Below are 21,421 nucleotides of genomic sequence, written 5' to 3' on the forward strand. Positions count from 1 at the left end.
TAACCATTTCTTCACTCTAAGTTGAATCTTTATTGTTTGGAGTGTTTTACCCAATGAACATCATATATCACTGACATTATAATGAATTGTGTGTGCATTGTATTTGCTTATAACATACTGCAAGCAAGAAGAAAGAAAACACTGATCATACATGAATTAAAAACTCCAATCGAAAGTATGCTCAAATCTTGCAAACGGTGCGAGATATTGAAAAAGTAATCGAAAAAATCCCTCCTTTATAGTATCTCTTGCCATTTTTTTAAATCAATATGTCTTTCACTTGTGTTTGTAAAGGTACATGTACATATGTGAAGAATAACAAGGAGATTCATGCTCATATATGAATGATGCGCTGTGTAGAGAGCGCAGGTTCAGCTAGTCTATATATTAAAATGCTAGGTTTATATGTTTGTCTCCAAAGAAAAAAATAATATGTTTGTCTCCAATCCTTTCGACAATGAGATCTCGAAAACCACAAGTGCTAGATACGCGCCGTTTTCACTGGTCGATCCTAAATTTTGTGTAGATTGTACAGTTCTAATTGAATATTTAAAAAAATGAACGTTGTTTCTTTATTACACTGTTTAGGAGTACACTGGAAGTGTTGAAATTTTAATAACAAGCAAAGCATCATATCCTACGAATTATACATTGCAATTGCATAGTTGTATGCAGGGGTTGCATGTCCCTCAGGAGTTTGTTTTATTTCCAAATGATAATCAGAAACGAAGGATAAGTATTTCTCCAGTGTAAGATGAATCTTTTATTGTTTGGAGTGTTTTGACCATATATCACTGACATTAAAATTAATTACACATGCATGTAATGTATTTGCGTATCACATACTGCATGAAAAAAGAAAGAAAGCACTGACCATACATGAATTAGAAACTCTAGCGAAAGTAGGATCAGATCTTGAAAACGGTATGAGATATTGAAAAAAAAGTAATCGAAAAAATCCCCCTTTATGGAACCCATTGCCAATTTTTATCAAGACGTATTTCACTTGTTTCTGTTAAAGGACATAAGCAGATTTTGTGAGGAATGACAAGGAGGTTCGTGCTCATATCTGAATGACGGGCTGTGTAGAGAGCGCAGGTACAGCTAGTTTTCTTTAACACTCAATTTCGAATGTTTTGGTAATTGTGGATTGAGTGTGCTATTCTCTTTGGAAGAACTTATGCAATATCTAACATTTTTTTTTGTTGCTTTCTCTGGATGCAAACAACTCAAGTGCACATTTTAGAGGCGCTCTAGTTTTCTCAGCCAGATTAGATTCATTATATGCAGACAGAATTACTTGGTTTCTGCGGTTATAGATATGAGGGGCAATCAAATGAAATCGAACACCTCCCATTAAACTGCCGTTACTTATAGATAGTGCAGTCTGTCGTGAGGAGATATGCATAGTGGCAACTCACAGGTACACACAATTGTTCATTTATTGCTCTATAGTGAAAAGTCTGTTCGTCCAGCATAGAAATGGGGGCAGGCGAAGAAAAACAAAGAGGTATGTTTCATTTTTTGGTAGCTAAGGGTGTTCATCAATTCTCACAATCACATCAGGGGCAATGGACCTCTCCCGGTTGCGAATCGCCTTGCAATGATGTCCGGCTTTCGGAATTTCTTATGCCACCCATTCAAACTTGTCAGTGACATGGAGTGTTCGCAATAGACAACAGACATGCGACGATAAGTTTCGCCTGTTCCAACAAGCTAAGCTACAAAATATGAACCACATATCTGTGCTCTTCTTTGCTTGCCTCCTTTTCGATGCTGGACGAACAGACTTTTCACTAGACTCATCTATAGAACAATGAACGAACAACTGTATGAACCTTTTATTTGTCACTATGCATTTCTCCTCCCGCGTAGTAACAGTAGAGTTGCCAACTTTTCTGAAAAATATTTTTTATAGAGAGTGTTCAGTTTTCATTTGACAGCTATTCATATATGGCGCCTGCCACTAAAAACTTAAAACGACAATCGTTGGAAAGAGAAGTATGGTTCATGTACTTCCTTTAGTCAACTGTTAAGATGTTTAATTTGCATCGTCTACAGGATTACCATTTCGGATGAATATGAAGTTTGCCTCACTGTCTCTTTGAATGTGAAAAAAAGTTTTAGCATCTACAAATACTATTTAACTCAAAATAGTAACGCGCTTACATTGAATACGTTAGATACATTTAATGCTATTAAATACACCAGCCTTACGTTTGTACTTCCAAATTTAGGAATGTAATATATTCAATGTTTAAATGCATACAGTCCATTCTAGAGATGTGTAATTAGATAAGGGTCAGATTTCAAATAGTTGAAAATATCATCTCTTCTTCTTTTTTCTTAACTTGTTTTAACATTCTTTCCGTTCGTTATCAAAACTGCTCGTAAAACTTCTAACCCTGGCTGTTTGTTTTCTTGGATGCAAGGACAGAGAACCTTTGAGCACATTTCCTGTCATTTCTGGCCCATATTAGTCAGAACAATAAACACTCTCATATTTATAAATATCCAAAATATGAATATATTAATAAAATCTTTATCTTTATGGTCAAAGAATGTATGATACGCCACTTTTTTATTGAAATGTTATCCACTAAATCAACATTTGATCCTTTAAACAAAGGGTAAAAATACGCGAAAATATAAGACTGCAGTCACATAGAAGGTAACTTCTTAGCCTTATTCGTGCGTCAAGTGCTCGCTTGTATGCATTTTAGAGTTCTATTTTTAACCTTTGAGGAATCTCTAGAGATAAAGTGAAAAGTAGTTACGTTGGAACTGAAAGAAATAGCTGTGATTTGGTTGAAATTTCAAAATTTATGCATTCAGTTATTGTTGTTAGTTATTTGTCAATAACTTTCTAATAAAACACGGGTACAGACTTTTGCATATATATATAGAGCTTTGGAAAGAGGAATGGTTGGGTTCACACCTTTGGTTCTTAATATATTGTGAATTAAATATCCTTTACAAATAGTGCGGATACAGTATAAAACTTTTAAAATTTTTTATTCGTATATTTCACTCTTATACTCAACCACGAAACAAACTCGCAGTTATACAATAAAAATGTTTCCTATTTTAAAATGAACAAACAAACTAGAGTTTACTCACATCGTAAATATTATTTCATAATTCGAGGCCAGTTACTACAAACTGAAAAATTTCGTTTCCTGGTAGATGACCAAATTTTTCCCACAAATTATTGGAAATATGTAGTACCTTCTCATACTGCAGTACCTTAGCCGTTAAAACTAGTTACATCGAAGTTCAAATTTACGTTAATGTTGCAACATCAATTTCTTTTCATGTGTGCAAATTTGCCAACCGAATGATATGACGCTCTTTTGCAGAATATCATTAGCATGTCTGGTGAATTTAGACCAATTGGGTACTGGAAACGCTTTTACTGTAAAATGTAACTTAAAACATTAATGCTGCACATGCTGCACTTGAGTTGACAAAGACACACACATGCTTTCATTTGCTACATTCCGGGTCCATTAGTGTCAGGATACATAATGGTTCCCGGACAAAAATTGAAGTTCTTTATTCCTGAAATGATGCTGATAATGTAATCTTCTTGAAAGTTCTTTATCTAAAATATTTGCCATCGGCACAATCCTTTAAATTGAGGACCGCTGGTATGTTACGTTATCTCAAAATCAAGAACCTTGGCACACACGAAACACACACACACACACCTACCAACTCAAATCGAATATATTAGAAACCCTTCTTAACATACATACGAACAGAAGGAGTAAATATGAGGAACCTTGATGTATGCACACAGAAAGAGTATATGTGAATGTGAGAAATTTTGTAGGAATCACACGTCCAGGTTGAAATGGTACTGTATAAGTGAGGTATTTTATTAAACATGTATGTAAGTTTAAATAGTTTTATAATGTTACATATTTCACTGTATGGACGAAGAAACACACATATAATGAGAATAATAAATCTTGAATAAAACAAATAGCATAACATCAAGAATAATCCTAATTATATATAAAACTAAATGAACAGGCATAAAATGTCGGGCACTTCAGGTTGACGTGGAAAGTTGAAATTTGGCGTGACTGTAACTTTTGGAATTACCTCACAGGAAAATTGCCAAATATGAATATTTTAATTTTTTTCGGGTTCTAAGGGAGGAATGAAGAAATTCCCAGTGTTATTTATATGGACTTTTTTCTGGGACCTATAACCTCATGTTTTAGGTACTTGAAATTGGGGGGGCGAAACTAAAATTTGGTATGTTTGTACGTTTCGTTAGCATTACCTAAGTAAATTATCAAAAATTTAAAAAAAATCAAATTTAGAGTGGTTTTATGGAGAACAGAAAAATCTTTCTGATGTTATTTATATGGGACATCTTCTACACCCCAAAATGTTTAAGCAATTCCAGTAGGATTAGAATCATGAAATTTGGCATGATTGTAGCCTTTTGGGATTTACCCACGGTAAAATTGCGAAAAGTGAATATTTTTTTAGTTTTTAAGAGATCTAAAGAGGGAATGTAATAATTCCCACGTAATTTAAATCTTTTAGATATTTGAAACAGAAAAAGAAACTCAAAACTGGGTAGAATTCGATAGATTTAAGATGTGTGAAACCGTAGGTTGAGCAAACGCAGGGCCTAGGGTCGTATCCCCCAGCTAGCCAAAGGCTAGTCTTAAATATATAATTAGAATTTGGTTGTTTGGAATTATGGTCACTTTCGCAATAAATACTATACAAGAAGTAAACCTACAGCTTAAAATACATTTACAATATCAAGATCTCCGACTGGTATTCAAACCCATGATTACCCATCAAATGTTGAAGTTCCAATCATTTAAAAAGAAGAGGTGAAACGGAATTAAAATATAGCAACTTTTGTTCACATAATATTGATCGGTTTATATCTGATCGAAATGGAACGCTGCTATAACCTAGGCCTAAGTATTTGAACAATAACATTATGTATTGCATTGCTATTAGTGCTCTGTCTGAAATAACAAGTGCCAAAGTATTGTGTTGGTGATCGTGCAATAAAGCCGAAAGTAATTCGCAATTAAAAATTATTCATTATGACTCTTTTCCTCGCACATGTTTTAGTAGAGACCAAAAAATTGTTTCGTCTAATGCATCTGAAAGGAAAACGAATCAATTATCCAGGATGATTGAAGCTCTTTTGAAACGCTTCTGAAGCCCTTGCCTGCTATGGCATTATGTATCTTATTAAACGCTTGCAGGGACATGGGTTTAGAAGTAAATGCAGAGAAAACTGAATACATGGAAGTTCGTCGGGATCGTAATACTTCAAATTACGGATGCGTTAAAATATCGGATAATACTTTTGATAAAGTGGATACTTTCAAATATCTAGGATCAATATTAACAGACCAAAACCATATTCACGAAGAAAATAGATGTTGACTAAAAGCAGAGAATTCGTGTTATTATTCAGTTCAAAATCTCTTGACGTCGAGAACTCTGTCGAAGAATTTGAAGCTTAAAAATTATAAAATGATAATCACGTCAGTTGTTTTGTATGGTTGCGAAACAGGGTCACTTACTCTGAGAGGAGACCATAGACTAAAAATATCTGAGAACAAGATCCTGAGACAAATATTCGGACCTAAGAGAAATGGGAATGGGAATGGCGGAAACTTCATAACGAGGAATTACATAATTTATATGGTTTACCAAACACTGCGAGGGTCATCAAATCTAGGAGTCATGGGTGAGCAGGTCATGTAGGCAGGATAGAAGAAATTAGGAACACTTTCAAAGTCTTAACTGGAAGACCAATCGGAACACGACCATTAGGCAAACCTTGTTGCAATGGGGAGGACCATATTATGATGAATCTCCTCCATAAATATAAATACATAGTACAAACTTGATCCAGTTGGCTAAGGATAGAAATCGGTGGAGAGCTTTTGCGAAAGTGGCATTGAACCTCCGGGTTTCATGGGCCATGGAGTTAATTAGTCTCATTCCAACATTTGTCTCATGCCGACGAATAAACCTGAATTGTGATTGTTTCGAGAAACGGTTAACAGGTAAAGTTGGAGGCACGAAAGGTGGAGGAAAATGTTAATACCCATTTCCTGAAATCAAATATGACCCAAATCTATCGGAAATACACTCGTTGTGTATAATGAGTCAATCAAAACAATGTGCTGGCTAACATGGATAAAGTGTCCAGGAACACTAGTAGATAATCTCCTCTGATTTATCATAATACGGAGCTGGAGTATCGTATATGACGTTTCCGTCAAAAGCCTTGATCCTAACTCAATGTATTTATATGAATTTGAATTATCAATGTAACATTCGCAGCATCAATGTAACATCAAACGCAATGTCTATGAAAAACAAACAGGGAGAAATAGGGTATAATTCCTATACATGTATTCCACGGTAATTTGTTGCGGTAGGAATTATGGTCGAGTCATGGTCGATAATGATAATGGTCCGATAGAAAACAACCCGTGATGGTACAACGAGTTTTCGTATTGTAAGTATATTTTAAGGATTTGTTTGAAAAAAAAACAATCTGAAATTTGTATTATTTCTAATAAAAATTTCTTCAGATATTCGTCGAAGGACCACTTCCACTCTCCACTTTTGCGTATGATAGGATACAATATTCTTCGATTTTTGTCGGAAAGCATACACTACACTTATAGATTGATTCTCTCGTTCGGTTTTGCTAATGAAGTTAACAAAAATGGCATTAAGTTTTCTTTAATCTTAAATATAAAATAAACCTTTCCTTCTTCACATTTAACCCGTCGTTGGTTGCGCTTTCAAAAGTCGCATCGTTGGTAACGGGTGCTCACCCTTAATTTGCTACCGCACTGTTAATTTCTTTTAGTTGCATGTTTTCTCTCTCTGTCTTGTTTAATTTTTTTATGATTTTACAAAATGTTTCTAAATTATACACCAATATATGTGTATGTTTTTCACTCATTCACATTAATTTACATACTGGAATATAAAGATTTTGGTATTGCTCTAACTGGTGACCTACAGGTCTGTATCTATATAGGTGATCTAATCTAACCTAACCTATTCGGTATCCTCTCAACTGATTAGATTAGGTCAGCAGTTAGAAGAGACTAGTGACATACCAGCCTGCATCTATTACAATAGGTGACCTAAGTTAACCTAACCTAACCGGTATTCTTCCAACTGGTTACGTTATCTACTGCTATAGATACAGCTCGGTGGGTCACCAGTTAGAAGAGACAGCTTGGTAATTTACCAGTTGGAAGTATACCAAAATTTGTAAATATAGATTATGAGACATATAATTCATATAGAATGTCTACATACAAATGCATGTAGTATATTCTACAAATAGCTATTGATTTTGTTTCTAAAAGTATCTTTCTAAATTTCACCCGAGTATATTTGTATATTTTCCACTCATGTTATACATAAACGTACATATTGGAAGAAGAATTTTTATCAAAATACATATAGGCATATAAAATTTCACATTCTGCTAGATACACATGCTTATTACATATTCTACAAGTAAAGATTTCTGCCAATAATCCAATTATATGAATCACCACTACATAACAATTGCAAGAAAATACTATCTCAGAAATACAGTCCTGCTTACATAATTCCTGCATTATCAATAATAATTGTCGTATGCTTGATATGTAATTCTCTCAATCTACACGACGTTTTCCACCAGATTCTACATGACAGTCTTTGCACAATGTAATCGTGTGTTCACCGCATATAGCCTGTATTCACTTAACACACATTGCCATCATTTTTCTATTTTTCTTTTTAGGGAAAAAACTGCACTTTACTCGTGCTCCAGTTGGAGGAGATTCTTCATTACTACTTTGTCCACAGGCGTTTTGAATTTTCATCCAAAGATCAACATGAATTCTCACATAAGCAGCTCTATTTGCCATGTGAGGTTGCGTCTGTTCTGAGGCTAATGTCTTGAAGTACTGCCTACGCGGCACAGAATCTCCTCTGTTTAACTTATATATGATTCGAGAGTTTATGCCAGCAATGTCCATTGTACTGAAGAAAACACGAAGAGGCCACCGAAAGCAGATTTTGTACACAGAATATTGAGTTTTGAGTTTGTCCACAACATCTACACCACCCCTCATAACGTTATAAAACGTTATAACTTCTGGCTTAAGTTTGTCACCTGACGTTTCATCAATTTCATTACCATCGAGCATACTTGAGATGAGAATCACGTTCCTGTATTTCCGCGGCACGTAATAGACAATCATTGCTTCTTCTCCAAAGGCAAACGGGCTGCTATATTCCGGCCTGGTTCTTGTGTTCACCATTATCGGTGGTATTTCCTTTTCATTTTTTCTCAGAATGGCAACAACTGTAAGGTTGTGTTCTCTGACAAGTTCATTTACAAGACTAACAGAAGAGAACCAATTATCCATTGTAATATTACATCCAGTGTTCATAATTAGCTGTGCCAGTCATTTCACTACGCTACCTGGTGAATTGTCGACACAAAACGGAACACCGGGCTGTTTCTCCGCATACATTTCCATGTTACTCGTGTAAAACATACGCGAATCGACGAGTGCAAATATTTTGATACCATACTTGCAGGGATTTTTAGGCATATATTGTAGAAACGGACAGCGTCCCCGAAAACCTTCAAGCATCTCATCTATAGTTAGGCCCTACATACTCATATAATTACGTACGATAACACTTCTGACACCTCTCCACAAAACGTCTGTTTCTCATAAATCTGATACCTGCTGGTGAGAAGATTTCATTTGGCCTGCTAAATAAATGATACCGAGCAATGCTTTAATCTCAATAGGATCACTGTCGAAAAGATATCTTTCTGGAGAGTACTATTCTCCCATTTCTGTCAATTTTATGCTACTATATTCTGCCAACGTGTCAACCACATCATCCGGAAAGAAGAACTGAAAACACTCTACTACAATTTCAACTCTTTTGCGTCACCTTTTACGCCAGGAAGATGAAGAACAAAGCTTTTTTTTACTCCTGGGGCGATTTTTTGGGTGAGCGTGGACATTCCACGAAGTCACATTGTCGCGACCATAAATTACTGCACCATCTATTGTTTTGTCGTCTTCTCCGCCGGCTGAAATTTCACTTGCACTGTCGTGGTCATTGTTTTCTGGTTCTCCTGCATCGTTGATTTCATCATGCGACGGTGTAATCAGCCCCTCAGAATTTGGTTTCGATGTACCTGGGTGTAGAGAATCCTCTTATGAGTTATCGGAAACCTCCAACAACCATTGCGCAATTTGCAGGTCACGTTTATTCATTGTAAAATCCCCGAACGAATGTGAAAAAACACAACGCCGTTGGTCGCGGGTGAGCGGTGGGCTCACTGTTATTGTCTGTCTGTACAAAACAAGCGTTTTCTCAGAACTAACCCGTGATAACCACAGCACACTTATTCCACATACGACCAACATTCTAGCAGGAAGGTAGATGGCAGCACAGTCCACAGAGATGAATTTCAAACAATTGACAGCAAAATAAAGGACATAAGTGAGCGTCGCGCTCACCCGCAACCAACGACGGGTTAATTCATCATTCTTCTATATTCGCATTTTTAATTGTAGTTTTTCTGATCTTGCAGCAGAAGAATTTGAATTTGGATAACTGCACAGATACAGATATTAAAGGGGTTGCTGAACTGCAAGCGACACTTAAAGAAAAAGTTGAGGTCGATGGTGGAGACAATAACAGTGCCAGTGTTAAATATAGGCGAAAAATTCACCCATGCACTTGTAGGTTCATATCAGAGGTAGGAAACAAGATTTTCACTTATTTTAAAATTTATTATTATTATTATTATTATTATTATTATTATTATTATTATTATTATTATTATAATATTACGTTTTTGATATTAAAGTTTTATAGTTGAGTTGTGAATATCAATATAACTTTAAACTTAACTTTTCATGAAGTTAATTTCCACAATTTCGCATTTAAATGGTTCGTTCTAAACTTGGAACCAACTAAAGCGGTTTGTGGGACGTGTAACGATTGCTTGACTACAGAGTGTCTGGAAGTCTCTCCCAAAATTTAAATCGATATAACTTAGCAACAATATTACCCTTCCGAAAATCAAGAGTTCTTTAGATAAATTAAACAACCGGAGTTCAGAATTGTCATTTTTAATTTTTTGGCGTAATATTGAGTTTATACGAAACTCATTATGTCCCTTTCAACCAAATGACCGTCTTCAAGTATAGTGTGTAATTCTGTGAGTAATGAGCACAGTATTTTAGTACAGTAATAGCAGTACGACGTATTGGATTTATGACATAGACCGATGAAAATGCCATCCATTTCTTTATCGTCCTTTGCTCTTTTTCTGGAGAACCAAGGACTCTATAACTCATTCGAAAAGGATCAAATTTAGCAGTGATAGAACTCGATCTGCTATAGAAAAAAAATATGATATTTTATGTGCACATTTTTGGTTCCAAAGCTATTATGAGTGGCAAAATTTTGAGTTATATTATTTTGAACAAATAGTCATATACCAAACTCATTCAGTCGGGATCAAAGTAGGCATAATGTTAGCATTGAACATACCATTAAGAATATGAAATATTATGTAGTGAAGATTTTCGTTTCTACAGAGAGGTCAAATTTTGAGTAATATTTTCTAAAATAAATAGTAATATACCGAACTTATATGATGGAGATAAAGCTGACACGACGGTAAAACATGATTGGTATATACCTAAGTGTGCAAAGTACTATATTGGAGAGGCTTTTTGTTTCGATTTAGAAATGGTCAAATTTGAGTTATATTTTGAAACACAATATACCATACGTCGACTTTGTTCGATCGGGATGAGTTTTGAGATTACGGTAAACCTTGACTTCTATATAAGTGTGTCAAATGCAATTTTGTCTTAGTTATAGGTTCCCTTGTCATGTGCAATAAACTTTGGGGCACGTTCTCGAAAACAATTGTATGTATATCAAGCTTAGAGTGGTGATTCCTTGGCTCCCTGTAAAAAGTTGTGAAACATTATGGTGTGCGGGGTTTTGTTCCTAAGTTATGCAGAAAGCTCTAAATATATATCTTCGACATAGTAGGAAAACGATAAATATTGTTTAAATAGAAAGGTAACCAATAAAGTTCTGTCGCTTTTTGTTTAGGTCTATGTACAATTGACTCAAACACCGTGAGTTGAATGCGAGTGGAGATAAGGCGAAGGTCAGTTGTTGGTGTGGGTAAGTAGGTTGTAATATAACTATCGTCACTCATGAATATTAATGACTGACGATATTTCTGACATTGTATGAATTCGTAATACACGGGCGGTTGACAGTTTGAAGAATGGATACACCTCTTTTTTCCGCATATTAATGACACATAATGTATGTAAGTGCGGAAGGAAGTTGTATAGAGAACATGACATATAATAAATGGTTTCCGGTGAAAAGAAATGTTAATTGGACAAGCAGAATACAGAAAGAGCTTTCGGAAATAAAATATGCAGATCACACACGTAGAACAAGGTAATAGATTGTTGGATTCATTAATATGCATGACATGTAACACGGCAGCTGTTGGAGAATATTCTGGAATTGAGATCGTCGGAATGAGTGAAAGAAAGTACTGGAAACTTCGAGCTCTTTTTAAATTTATTATTGTTGGAATAGGGGAAAGAACACACTTGAAACTTCTGGAAAGATTTACGGTTATTAGACGTATAAAATACTGATGCATTTGCATGATGTGTACATTTACAAAGAAGACAGTAGGAACAAGTGTTAACTTTGCGAAGAAGATATTTTACTACTAGGAGAGACTGAGAGATTGGTAAGTACTAACGTTGTAGTTTTCTTGTATTATACTTGTTCATTTTTATATGGGAAAGGGACATATTGTAATTGTTGAGATTATAAGGGGACGGAAGTGTTTGGTTTTATCGGAAATTGATTGCGGATTTTCCGGCATTGAAAATCATATGACTCGGTGTACTTTTATGGAATTATAACATGACTAAGATATAGTATAATGTAATATGTAGGGTAGAGGGAATGAACATTAATGATTGCACCGGGAATCGAATGAGTATTCTCCCAGGTGGAGAACCGTACGCTAAATTTTATGCTTGCAGTGTGAACTTATTACTTATATATAGCTATGAATTGTGTATGACATAAACGGAAGTCAACAGAATTCGTATCGGGAATCGAACCAAGGATTTTCCACGTGAAAAGCCGTACGAGAAGCATTTTGCTTAGCAGGTATTGTTACTTGTATGTAGCTATGAATTGTGTAAGACGTATAGTTGGTAGTTATAAAGTATATGGTAAGAAGGTAGTTTTATTGACTAGGGAGCCATGACACTGCCAGAACTCGAACCAGGGTTATTCCACGTGGAGAACCGCACGCTTGTTTGCACTGTAGACTTTTCTCAGTTATAAATGGTATATTTTTACTCTGTATGAACAAACTTATATTGGATAGGTAGTTAACAGAATTTACACCGCGAATCGAACCATGGCTCTTTTACATGCAAAGCCAATATGGTTGGGAACGTTAGTGCTACGTTGAATATTGTAATTGGAAACTTAATACAACGAATGACTAATTCTTAATTCTATTATTGTTTTTAGGTGGTGAAGGATATAAAAAATCTTAATAAAAACATTGGAGAATAAAACCTATTGTCGTGAATTGTTTGCTGTTGATATATAGCTCTGCTTTTTAACGTAAAGGAGTTACAGGTTGGTCTTAAAATATGGATTTACTGAAACCGTTGGATCTTAGTGGTATGAAATACTGAAAATATTGGATAATGTGTGATATGAATATTGAATACTGAAATATCGACATAAAAGTTATTATAAGTTTTACATCCAACGAATATACTGACTAGACTAAAGGAGACGGTGATGAGAAATTAATGAATATGGTGGAATGAAGAAAGTGGGAAGAAGCAGGAGATCCCCGAGAAAACTCACGCACACGGTGTTTGTTTACCAAAAAGCTAACTTGAAACAAGCTGGGATCGAGCCAAGGACCCCATGCACCAGAGGTGAACGCTGTATTGCGTACCCACCATAGCTTTTTCTATGTATTATATTTGGATGAATAAAAGTACGCATGTATAAGTTGGTGGAACGAGAATGTAGGCGGAAACGGGAGAACTTCACACACAATGTTTAAACTAGAAATACACTTTGAATGAGGGAAAGCATTTTGTTTTAGAAGTGACTTATTTTTATGATCAGCGCTATTTAATGTTTATGAACGAGGAAAGAAACTTACTGTAGCAGTTATTGGAGAATGATACTTTTGAAACTCTTTATACAAAATTAGGTGTTTATATAACTTCATACATACTAGTAAAGAAGATATATTTAATAACATGTAATGTACGTAAGAGACAATTTTGACATTATCTAAACAGTGTAGGTAACGACTCTTAAGGCAATACAAGAGACGGACAATTATTTGACAGCGCAGATTAGTCTTATATGCAGATGGAAACAATTGTTTAAATAAGAGATAGCACTTTGAACGTATAGTTTGGTTAAAATTGCTTTACTTTAGAACTCATAACATTAAGTACAAGGTAACCAACACCATTGGCGATAACTATTAGCAGGACTGTGAGCGATGGGAATTAGCGTGTTGGAGAGACAGATACATTTTGCGTACATAATAATAATGAGTGTGAATATTTGACTTTGGCACCTAGAAGATTATGCAATCAACATTTTATAAATGTTTTGACGGTTGCATATAATATTTACAGAGAGTCTGATACGATTTTGTATTTTATTTGAAGTATGATTAATGTTTGTTTGAATTAAAAAGGGTATTTTATTTATAGGTCTTGTTTGTAAGTTAGAAAAACAAGAACATATTTTTGTAATGGTGTTATAGTTGCTAGAAGCGAAATAATTTAATACCTTCTATTACAGGTAGTAGTTAACATGTCCTTTTTTACAGTTGAAATAGATATCTGTCAATTTAAATTTTAATGAAAACTAGTCTGAATTTCGACAATTTTAAACTTTATTGTAATTGTTACAAATGCATAAGAAAATAGCATTTTAATGTTATAGTTGTCTGCATATACAGTGCAGATATATTTGTGAGTTAATACTTGACATACAGTTATAACATATCAGAAGTGGTTTACTCCCGAAATTAGATCTTCCTAAACCTTAAAGAGATTATATTGTGCAGTTTTCACTTATTGAGTTAAATTTGGTAATTTAAGACGAACTGTGGTTTTGCTCTTTACCCACTGCAGTTGTATTGGATTGAAATACTGAACTTACTATATCTGGATTTTTAGTTACTGTTTTACTGGTTCTATGAATGATTTGGGAGGGCTGTTGCTTAAAGTGGAATTTGAACCATTACTAATGCTTGTAACGAGAAACTATATATATCTATTGGGAAGCGTGGACTTTCTTTTACGCAGATGAGAAGTAGCCTGTGTGTAAGACAGCAATACGAAAACGAATATTTGCACAACGAATTGAATTACTATTGCTTACAACAAGATTTATTTTAACTGTACCTGGGACTTTTGATTGATAAGTAAATGAGTAAATTATATTTTAAAGCGGTGTTGAGATTTATTTTGTATTAGGTTATCGACTACTGTTTGGATTATTTTTAATTTATGTATTATATAACAACAAGGTTATAAAGAACAATATAACAGTGATATGGGTTTCGAACCACAACAGGGATAACTTTAATGCAGTTGCTGTGTATATGAACTGTTATGGAACATTAATCACTTAGTATATAGCATTTTTTATATTATTGTAACTGCAAGAGAACTGTATTATAAGACTACCAAACACATGTAAATAATAGTTAGAGCTAAAATACTGAATTACTGGCAACCGAATTGTCAGTGAGAGTAATATATTTTAAAGAAATAAACTGATTTAAGAAAAAATAATCTTAGTTGTTTGTATGCTATATGAAGAAACTAGTGTTTAAGAAGCAGTGCATTAAAAGAAAAAAAATAATTGTTCTCGAAGAATATGGTAGGAAACTGAAAATATTTAATACTTTATTTTAGATTTTTTGAGACATTACCAACGTAAGTAAATGATGAACTATTGTCGATTGAACGGGAATCACTGAGGTTGATACCTTGTGTTTAGTTTGTGATATGAAGACTTAACCATTCTTGTTTACACAGTTACTTTTAAATGAAAACAACATATAATCTTGTATGCAGAATGGATTGAATTAAGGGCGTACCTACGTGTGGGATTCATTGGATGCGGACCACATTTAAAACTCTATAACCCAACAAACATTTCAACACTTTCTTAAGAGAATTATGGTTGCAGTAGTAGAATAATGTTACTTTAATAATGCTTAAACGCAGTGACTGTTAGTGCAGAACCCACCCTCCAACAAATTTCAGGATGTGCAGACCCTATTTGGTATATGATTTTAAAAAGAATAAACATTGTACGGTAACCTCTTGAAACTTGTAGACCCACAGTGAATTATAGTCGGATATGGGGGGAGGGCACGGTGACTCAGTGGTAGAAGAGATTTTAATGTTTGTGATTTAAAACCAAGTGAACTTTGTGGTGGACAACATCTTTTTTCTCCTGATACTTCCATTTCCTACATTTATTTATTGGCTTATGCAGACAACTAAAACATTAAAATACTATTTTCTTATGCATTTGTAACAATTACAATAAAGTTTAAAATTGTCGACATTCAGACTAGTTTTTATTAAAATTTAAGTTGACAGATATCTATTTCAACTGTAAAAAAGGACATGTTAACTACTACCTGTAATAGAAGGTATTAAATTATTTCGCTTCTAGCGACTATAACACCATTACAAAAATATGTTCTTGTTTTTCTAACTTACAAACAAGACCTATAAATAAAATACCCTTTTTAATTCAAACAAACATTAATCATACTTCAAATAAAATACAAAATCGTATCAGACTCTCTGTAAATATTATATGCAACCGTCAAAACATTTATAAAATGTTGATTGCATAATCTTCTAGGTGCCAAAGTCAAATATTCACACTCATTATTATTATGTACGCAAAATGTATCTGTCTCTCCAACACGCTAATTCCCATCGCTCACAGTCCTGCTAATAGTTATCGCCAATGGTGTTGGTTACCTTGTACTTAATGTTATGAGTTCTAAAGTAAAGCAATTTTAACCAAACTATACGTTCAAAGTGCTATCTCTTATTTAAACAATTGTTTCCATCTGCATATAAGACTAATCTGCGCTGTCAAATAATTGTCCGTCTCTTGTATTGCCTTAAGAGTCGTTACCTACACTGTTTAGATAATGTCAAAATTGTCTCTTACGTACATTACATGTTATTAAATATATCTTCTTTACTAGTATGTATGAAGTTATATAAACACCTAATTTTGTATAAAGAGTTTCAAAAGTATCATTCTCCAATAACTGCTACAGTAAGTTTCTTTCCTCGTTCATAAACATTAAATAGCGCTGATCATAAAAATAAGTCACTTCTAAAACAAAATGCTTTCCCTCATTCAAAGTGTATTTCTAGTTTAAACATTGTGTGTGAAGTTCTCCCGTTTCCGCCTACATTCTCGTTCCACCAACTTATACATGCGTACTTTTATTCATCCAAATATAATACATAGAAAAAGCTATGGTGGGTACGCAATACAATGTTCACCTCTGGTGCATGGGGTCCTTGGTTCGATCCCAGCTTGTTTCAAGTTAGCTTTTTGGTAAACAAACACCGTGTGCGTGAGTTTTCTCGGGGATCTCCTGCTTCTTCCCACTTTCTTCATTCCACCATATTCATTAATTTCTCATCACCGTCTCCTTTAGTCTAGTCAGTATATTCGTTGGATGTAAAACTTATAATAACTTTTATGTCGATATTTCAGTATTCAATATTCATATCACACATTATCCAATATTTTCAGTATTTCATACTACTAAGATCCAACGGTTTCAGTAAATCCATATTTCAAGACCAACCTGTAACTCCTTTACGTTAAAAAGCAGAGCTATATATCAACAGCAAACAATTCACGACAATAGGTTTTATTCTCCAATGTTTCTATTAAGATTTTTTATTTCCTTCACCACCTAAAAAACAATAAAAGAATTAAGAATTAGTTATTTGTTGTATTACAATTTCCAATTACAATATTCAACGTAGCACTAACGTTCTCAACCATATTGGCTTTGCATGTAAAAGAGCCATGGTTCGATTCGCGGTGTAAATTCTGTTAACTACCTATCCAATATAAGTTTGTTCATACTAGTGGTGGGCACAAAAACCGGTTTTTCGGTTTTCGGTTTTTAGAAAATCCGAAACCGGTTTTTGAAAATTTTCAAAAACCGGTTTCGGTGAATAACCGAAACCGGTTTCGGTTTTCTCCGAAACCGGTTATCGGTTTTCTCTAAAACCGGTTTCGGTTTTTCACCAGATCCGGTTTCGATTTTCTTCAAAACCGATTCCGTTTTTTTTTCAAAATTTGTTCTATTTCTGACCAGAATGGTGTTTCGTTGTTCTCCGGAAACCGAATCCATTTCCACAGAAATAGTCTTATGTGTTTTCGAAAAGTTTTCACCGAAACCAGTTTCGGTGAAAACCGAACCGGTTTTGGAGAAAACCGAAACCGGTATCGGTGAAAAACCGAACTGGTTTTGGAGAAAACCCAACCGGTTTTGATGAAAACCGAAACCGGTTTCGGTGAAAAACCGAACCGGTTTTGAAGAAAACCGAAATGTCGGTTTTTCGGATTTCGGTTTTTATAGAAACCGGTTTTCGGTTTTTATAAAAACCGGTTTTGCCCATCCCTAGTTCATACAGAGTAAAAATATACCATTTATAACTGAGAAAAGTCTACAGTGCAAACACGCGTTCGGTTCTCCACGTGGAATAACCCTGGTTCGAGTTCCGGCAGTGTCATGGCTCCCTAGTCAATAAAACTACCTTCTTACCATATACTTTATAACTACCAACTATACGTCTTACACAATTCATAGCTACATACAAGTAACAATACCTGCTAAGCAAAATGTTTCTCGTACGGCTTTTCACGTGGAAAATCCTTGGTTCGATTCCCGATGCGAATTCTGTTGACTTCCGTTTATGTCATACACAATTCATAGCTATATATAAGTAATAAGTTCACACTGCAAGCATAAAATTTAGCGTACGGTTCTCCACCTGGGAGAATACTCATTCGATTCCCGGTGCAATCATTAATGTTCATTCCCTCTACCCTACATATTACATTATACTATATCTTAGTCATGTTATAATTCCATAAACGTACACCGAGTCATATAATTTTCAATGCCGGAAAATCCGCAATCAATTTCCGATAAAACCAAACACTTCCGTCCCCTTATAATCTCAACAATTACAATATGTCCCTTTCCCATATAAAAATGAACAAGTATAATACAAGAAAACTACAACGTTAGTACTTACCAATCTCTCAGTCTCTCCTAGTAGTAAAATATCTTCTTCGCAAAGTTAACACTTGTTCCTACTGTCTTCTTTGTAAATGTACACATCATGCAAATGCATCAGTATTTTATACGTCTAATAACCTTAAATCTTTCCAGAAGTTTCAAGTGTGTTCTTTCCCCTATTCCAACAATAATAAATTTAAAAAGAGCTCGAAGTTTCCAGTACTTTCTTTCACTTATTCCGACGATCACAATTCCAGAATATTTTCCAACAGCTGCCGTGTTACATGTCATGCATATTAATGAATCCAACAATCTATTACCTTGTTCTACGTGTGTGATCTGCATATTTTATTTCCGAAAGCTCTTTCTGTATTCTGCTTGTCCAATTAACATTTCTTTTCACCAGAAAACATTTATTATATGTCATGTTCTCTATACAACCTCCTTCCGCACTTACATGCATTATGTGTCATTAATATGCGGAAAAAAGGTGTATCCATTCTTCAAACTGTCAACTGCCCGTGTATTACGAATTCTTACAATGTCAGAAATATCGTCAGTCATGAATATTCATGAGTGACGATAGTTATATTACAACCTACTTGGGTATACACAACATACTACCTGGTTGTGTCAGTTCAGTTGCAACGTGAACTTGCGTAAGGGCAGAGTGAACATGGGACCTCCACAGAGCGTCATAATGACGTGTATGTTCTACGAGTTCAAACTGGGGTCAAATGTCGTTGCTGTGTGGCGGAAGATATGCCAGATTTTAGATGAAAGTATCGTAAACTACCTGAGCAGTGCAGCAGTGGTTTCACAAGTTTAAGGACGGTGACCAAACACTCAAAGACGAACCACGTACCGGAAGACAAACACATGTATAAAATGAAGATATTCAGGCAACAATTGGGGCGGACAGTAGTCAGACATGTGAGGAACTGGGACTACAATTCTGGTGGGTGACAAAACCATTCGGCAGTGCCTCCATCAACTTGGGAAGCACTACAGGTTGGGTCGATGGGTTCCACAAGTATTGACTTCAGGCCAGAAGGCAACGCGAGCAGAAAGCCGTGTTTCTTCGCTGTCTCGTCTGAGAAAGGAGCCATTCCTGGACAGAGTGTTGACATGTTATGAGAAGTGGGTCCTGTACAAAGCTCCACGTCGCCGCCGCCATTGGTTAGAATCCCATGTACCGGTTCCAAAACAGTCGAACCAGCCCTGCACCAGAAGAAAAACCTCCTGTGTGTTTGGTGGAGTGCCCGCAGAATTGTGCATCGCGAACTGCTTCAGCTGTCTAGAGCATGAGTTCAAATGTGTTCTGTCAGCAAGTGAGCCATGTTCAAGAAAAGATCAAAATTCTGAAGCCAGCACTTCTAAATCACAAAGGGGTCCTCCTGTTACAGGACAATACTAAGCCCCACGTGGCTAGGATGACCGGGGACACCATTCTACGCCTTGGATGGGAAACACTATTGCATCTGCCATACTGTCCCGACATTGCACCATCCGATTATCACCTATTCCATTCCTTGGAAAATCACCTTAGATGACGTCAGTTCAAATACCTAGTAGAGGCGCAAAATGCACTTCATACCTTCTTCGCTTTACGACCCACCAAATTCTGCCGTGATGGAATCCATAGCCTACCAGAACGTTTGCAGAAGGTCGTCGATGCTAATTAAGTAAAATAGAAATTAAGTAATTAAATTGAAATTAAGTAAATTAATAGCAATTTATGAAAAGCACTCGTAATTATAAAGGCTGAAGAAGAGAACGGAATTACTATCACACATTATTCTTAATATGTTTGGTAATTTATAAGCTTAAATAAGAGATCCGATGTTGTCTTTGTAATTTAGTGTGTTCGTCTTCAAAGAGCTGACAGCTAAACTCTGGTTTCTTGTCAGGTGTTTCCATTACTAATCTTATTTGAATTTACTTGCACAAAAATTTTAGTGATGATGTCAAATACACTGTAATGTATTAGTTGTGTAATATAATATACATATTATTTGCAAATTTTGATTTTTCAATGTTCGGTAAGACGCTGCTCTCAATCAAAACAGTCTCTCCACTTTATTCTTTTCAAAGCAAATTTCGTTAAGGTCACTTTCAATACACAGCGTTATGCCTGTTGTTCTTTCTATTTTTATCATCATTGTTCATTGTTCGTCCATTGTTATTGAACAGAGACATGAGTGAAATGATCTACTAAAATGATTTATTTACAGGTCGATATTGCTCACGATGAGTTAGTGAAGATAAAAGAAGACTCAAATAACTTAATGGAAGAATATGGTTATCTTTTACCTGAATATCCACTACTGAGAGTAAGTAGTAAATCGGGCACTAGACTATCTCTTAGTAGTTTCACTAACAAAGAAATAACTTAATTTCCTAAAACTCATTATTCAACAATATAATAAGGGACTCTGACAAATATAACCATTACATTTTAACAGCACTTTGAAGTTTTGAGTGCTAGAAATTGATTAATTTGAAGGCAATAAATTACGGTAGGTATCATTGCTCAGCCCAATTAATTTGAAAGTCTCCTCCTTAAATTATGTCACATGATGCACCGTACAAATAAGAATAAAATGACACTGATCACAATAAATATCGTATATACGAAGCTTGTGTAGTCTTAATTCGTATAGGCTATACTTACTGTGTGTATTCTTGAATTTCCTAACACAACAATACGATAAATATAGTCCGGGAGCAAGTGGTATAAAATCGCACATCCGTGCAATTTTAATGATACAAATGTGAGACATATTTTTTTTTTCTGTTTTGGTTTGCACTAGCTATGACAAATTTAGATGTTGCCAAGTGAAAAAGTTTTGCAGGCCAATATGGCGAACATTTCAAAATGGCGGCTGAGCTATACATAAAAGTATTCGTATCTCGGTTATTTTTCATATGATTTGG

The 21,421-nt window shown here is 35.0% G+C and overlaps 1 protein-coding gene across 1 annotated transcript in view; it reads left to right on the plus strand.

Moving 5' to 3' along the window:
- The window catches only part of LOC145674695 (uncharacterized), a 79,839-nt gene that overhangs the window by 51,976 nt on the left and 6,442 nt on the right, over positions 1-21,421 (plus strand). The window contains exons 5-6 of the mRNA XM_081744937.1: positions 9,641-9,808; positions 20,719-20,817. Coding sequence (XP_081601063.1) covers positions 9,641-9,808; positions 20,719-20,817 — 267 coding nt within the window. The remainder of the gene's footprint in view (positions 1-9,640; positions 9,809-20,718; positions 20,818-21,421) is intronic.

The sequence above is a fragment of the Thermobia domestica genome, chromosome 17 (genome assembly GCF_964235325.1).
Source record: "Thermobia domestica chromosome 17, izTheDome1.hap1.1, whole genome shotgun sequence".
NCBI lineage: Eukaryota > Metazoa > Arthropoda > Insecta > Zygentoma > Lepismatidae > Thermobia > Thermobia domestica.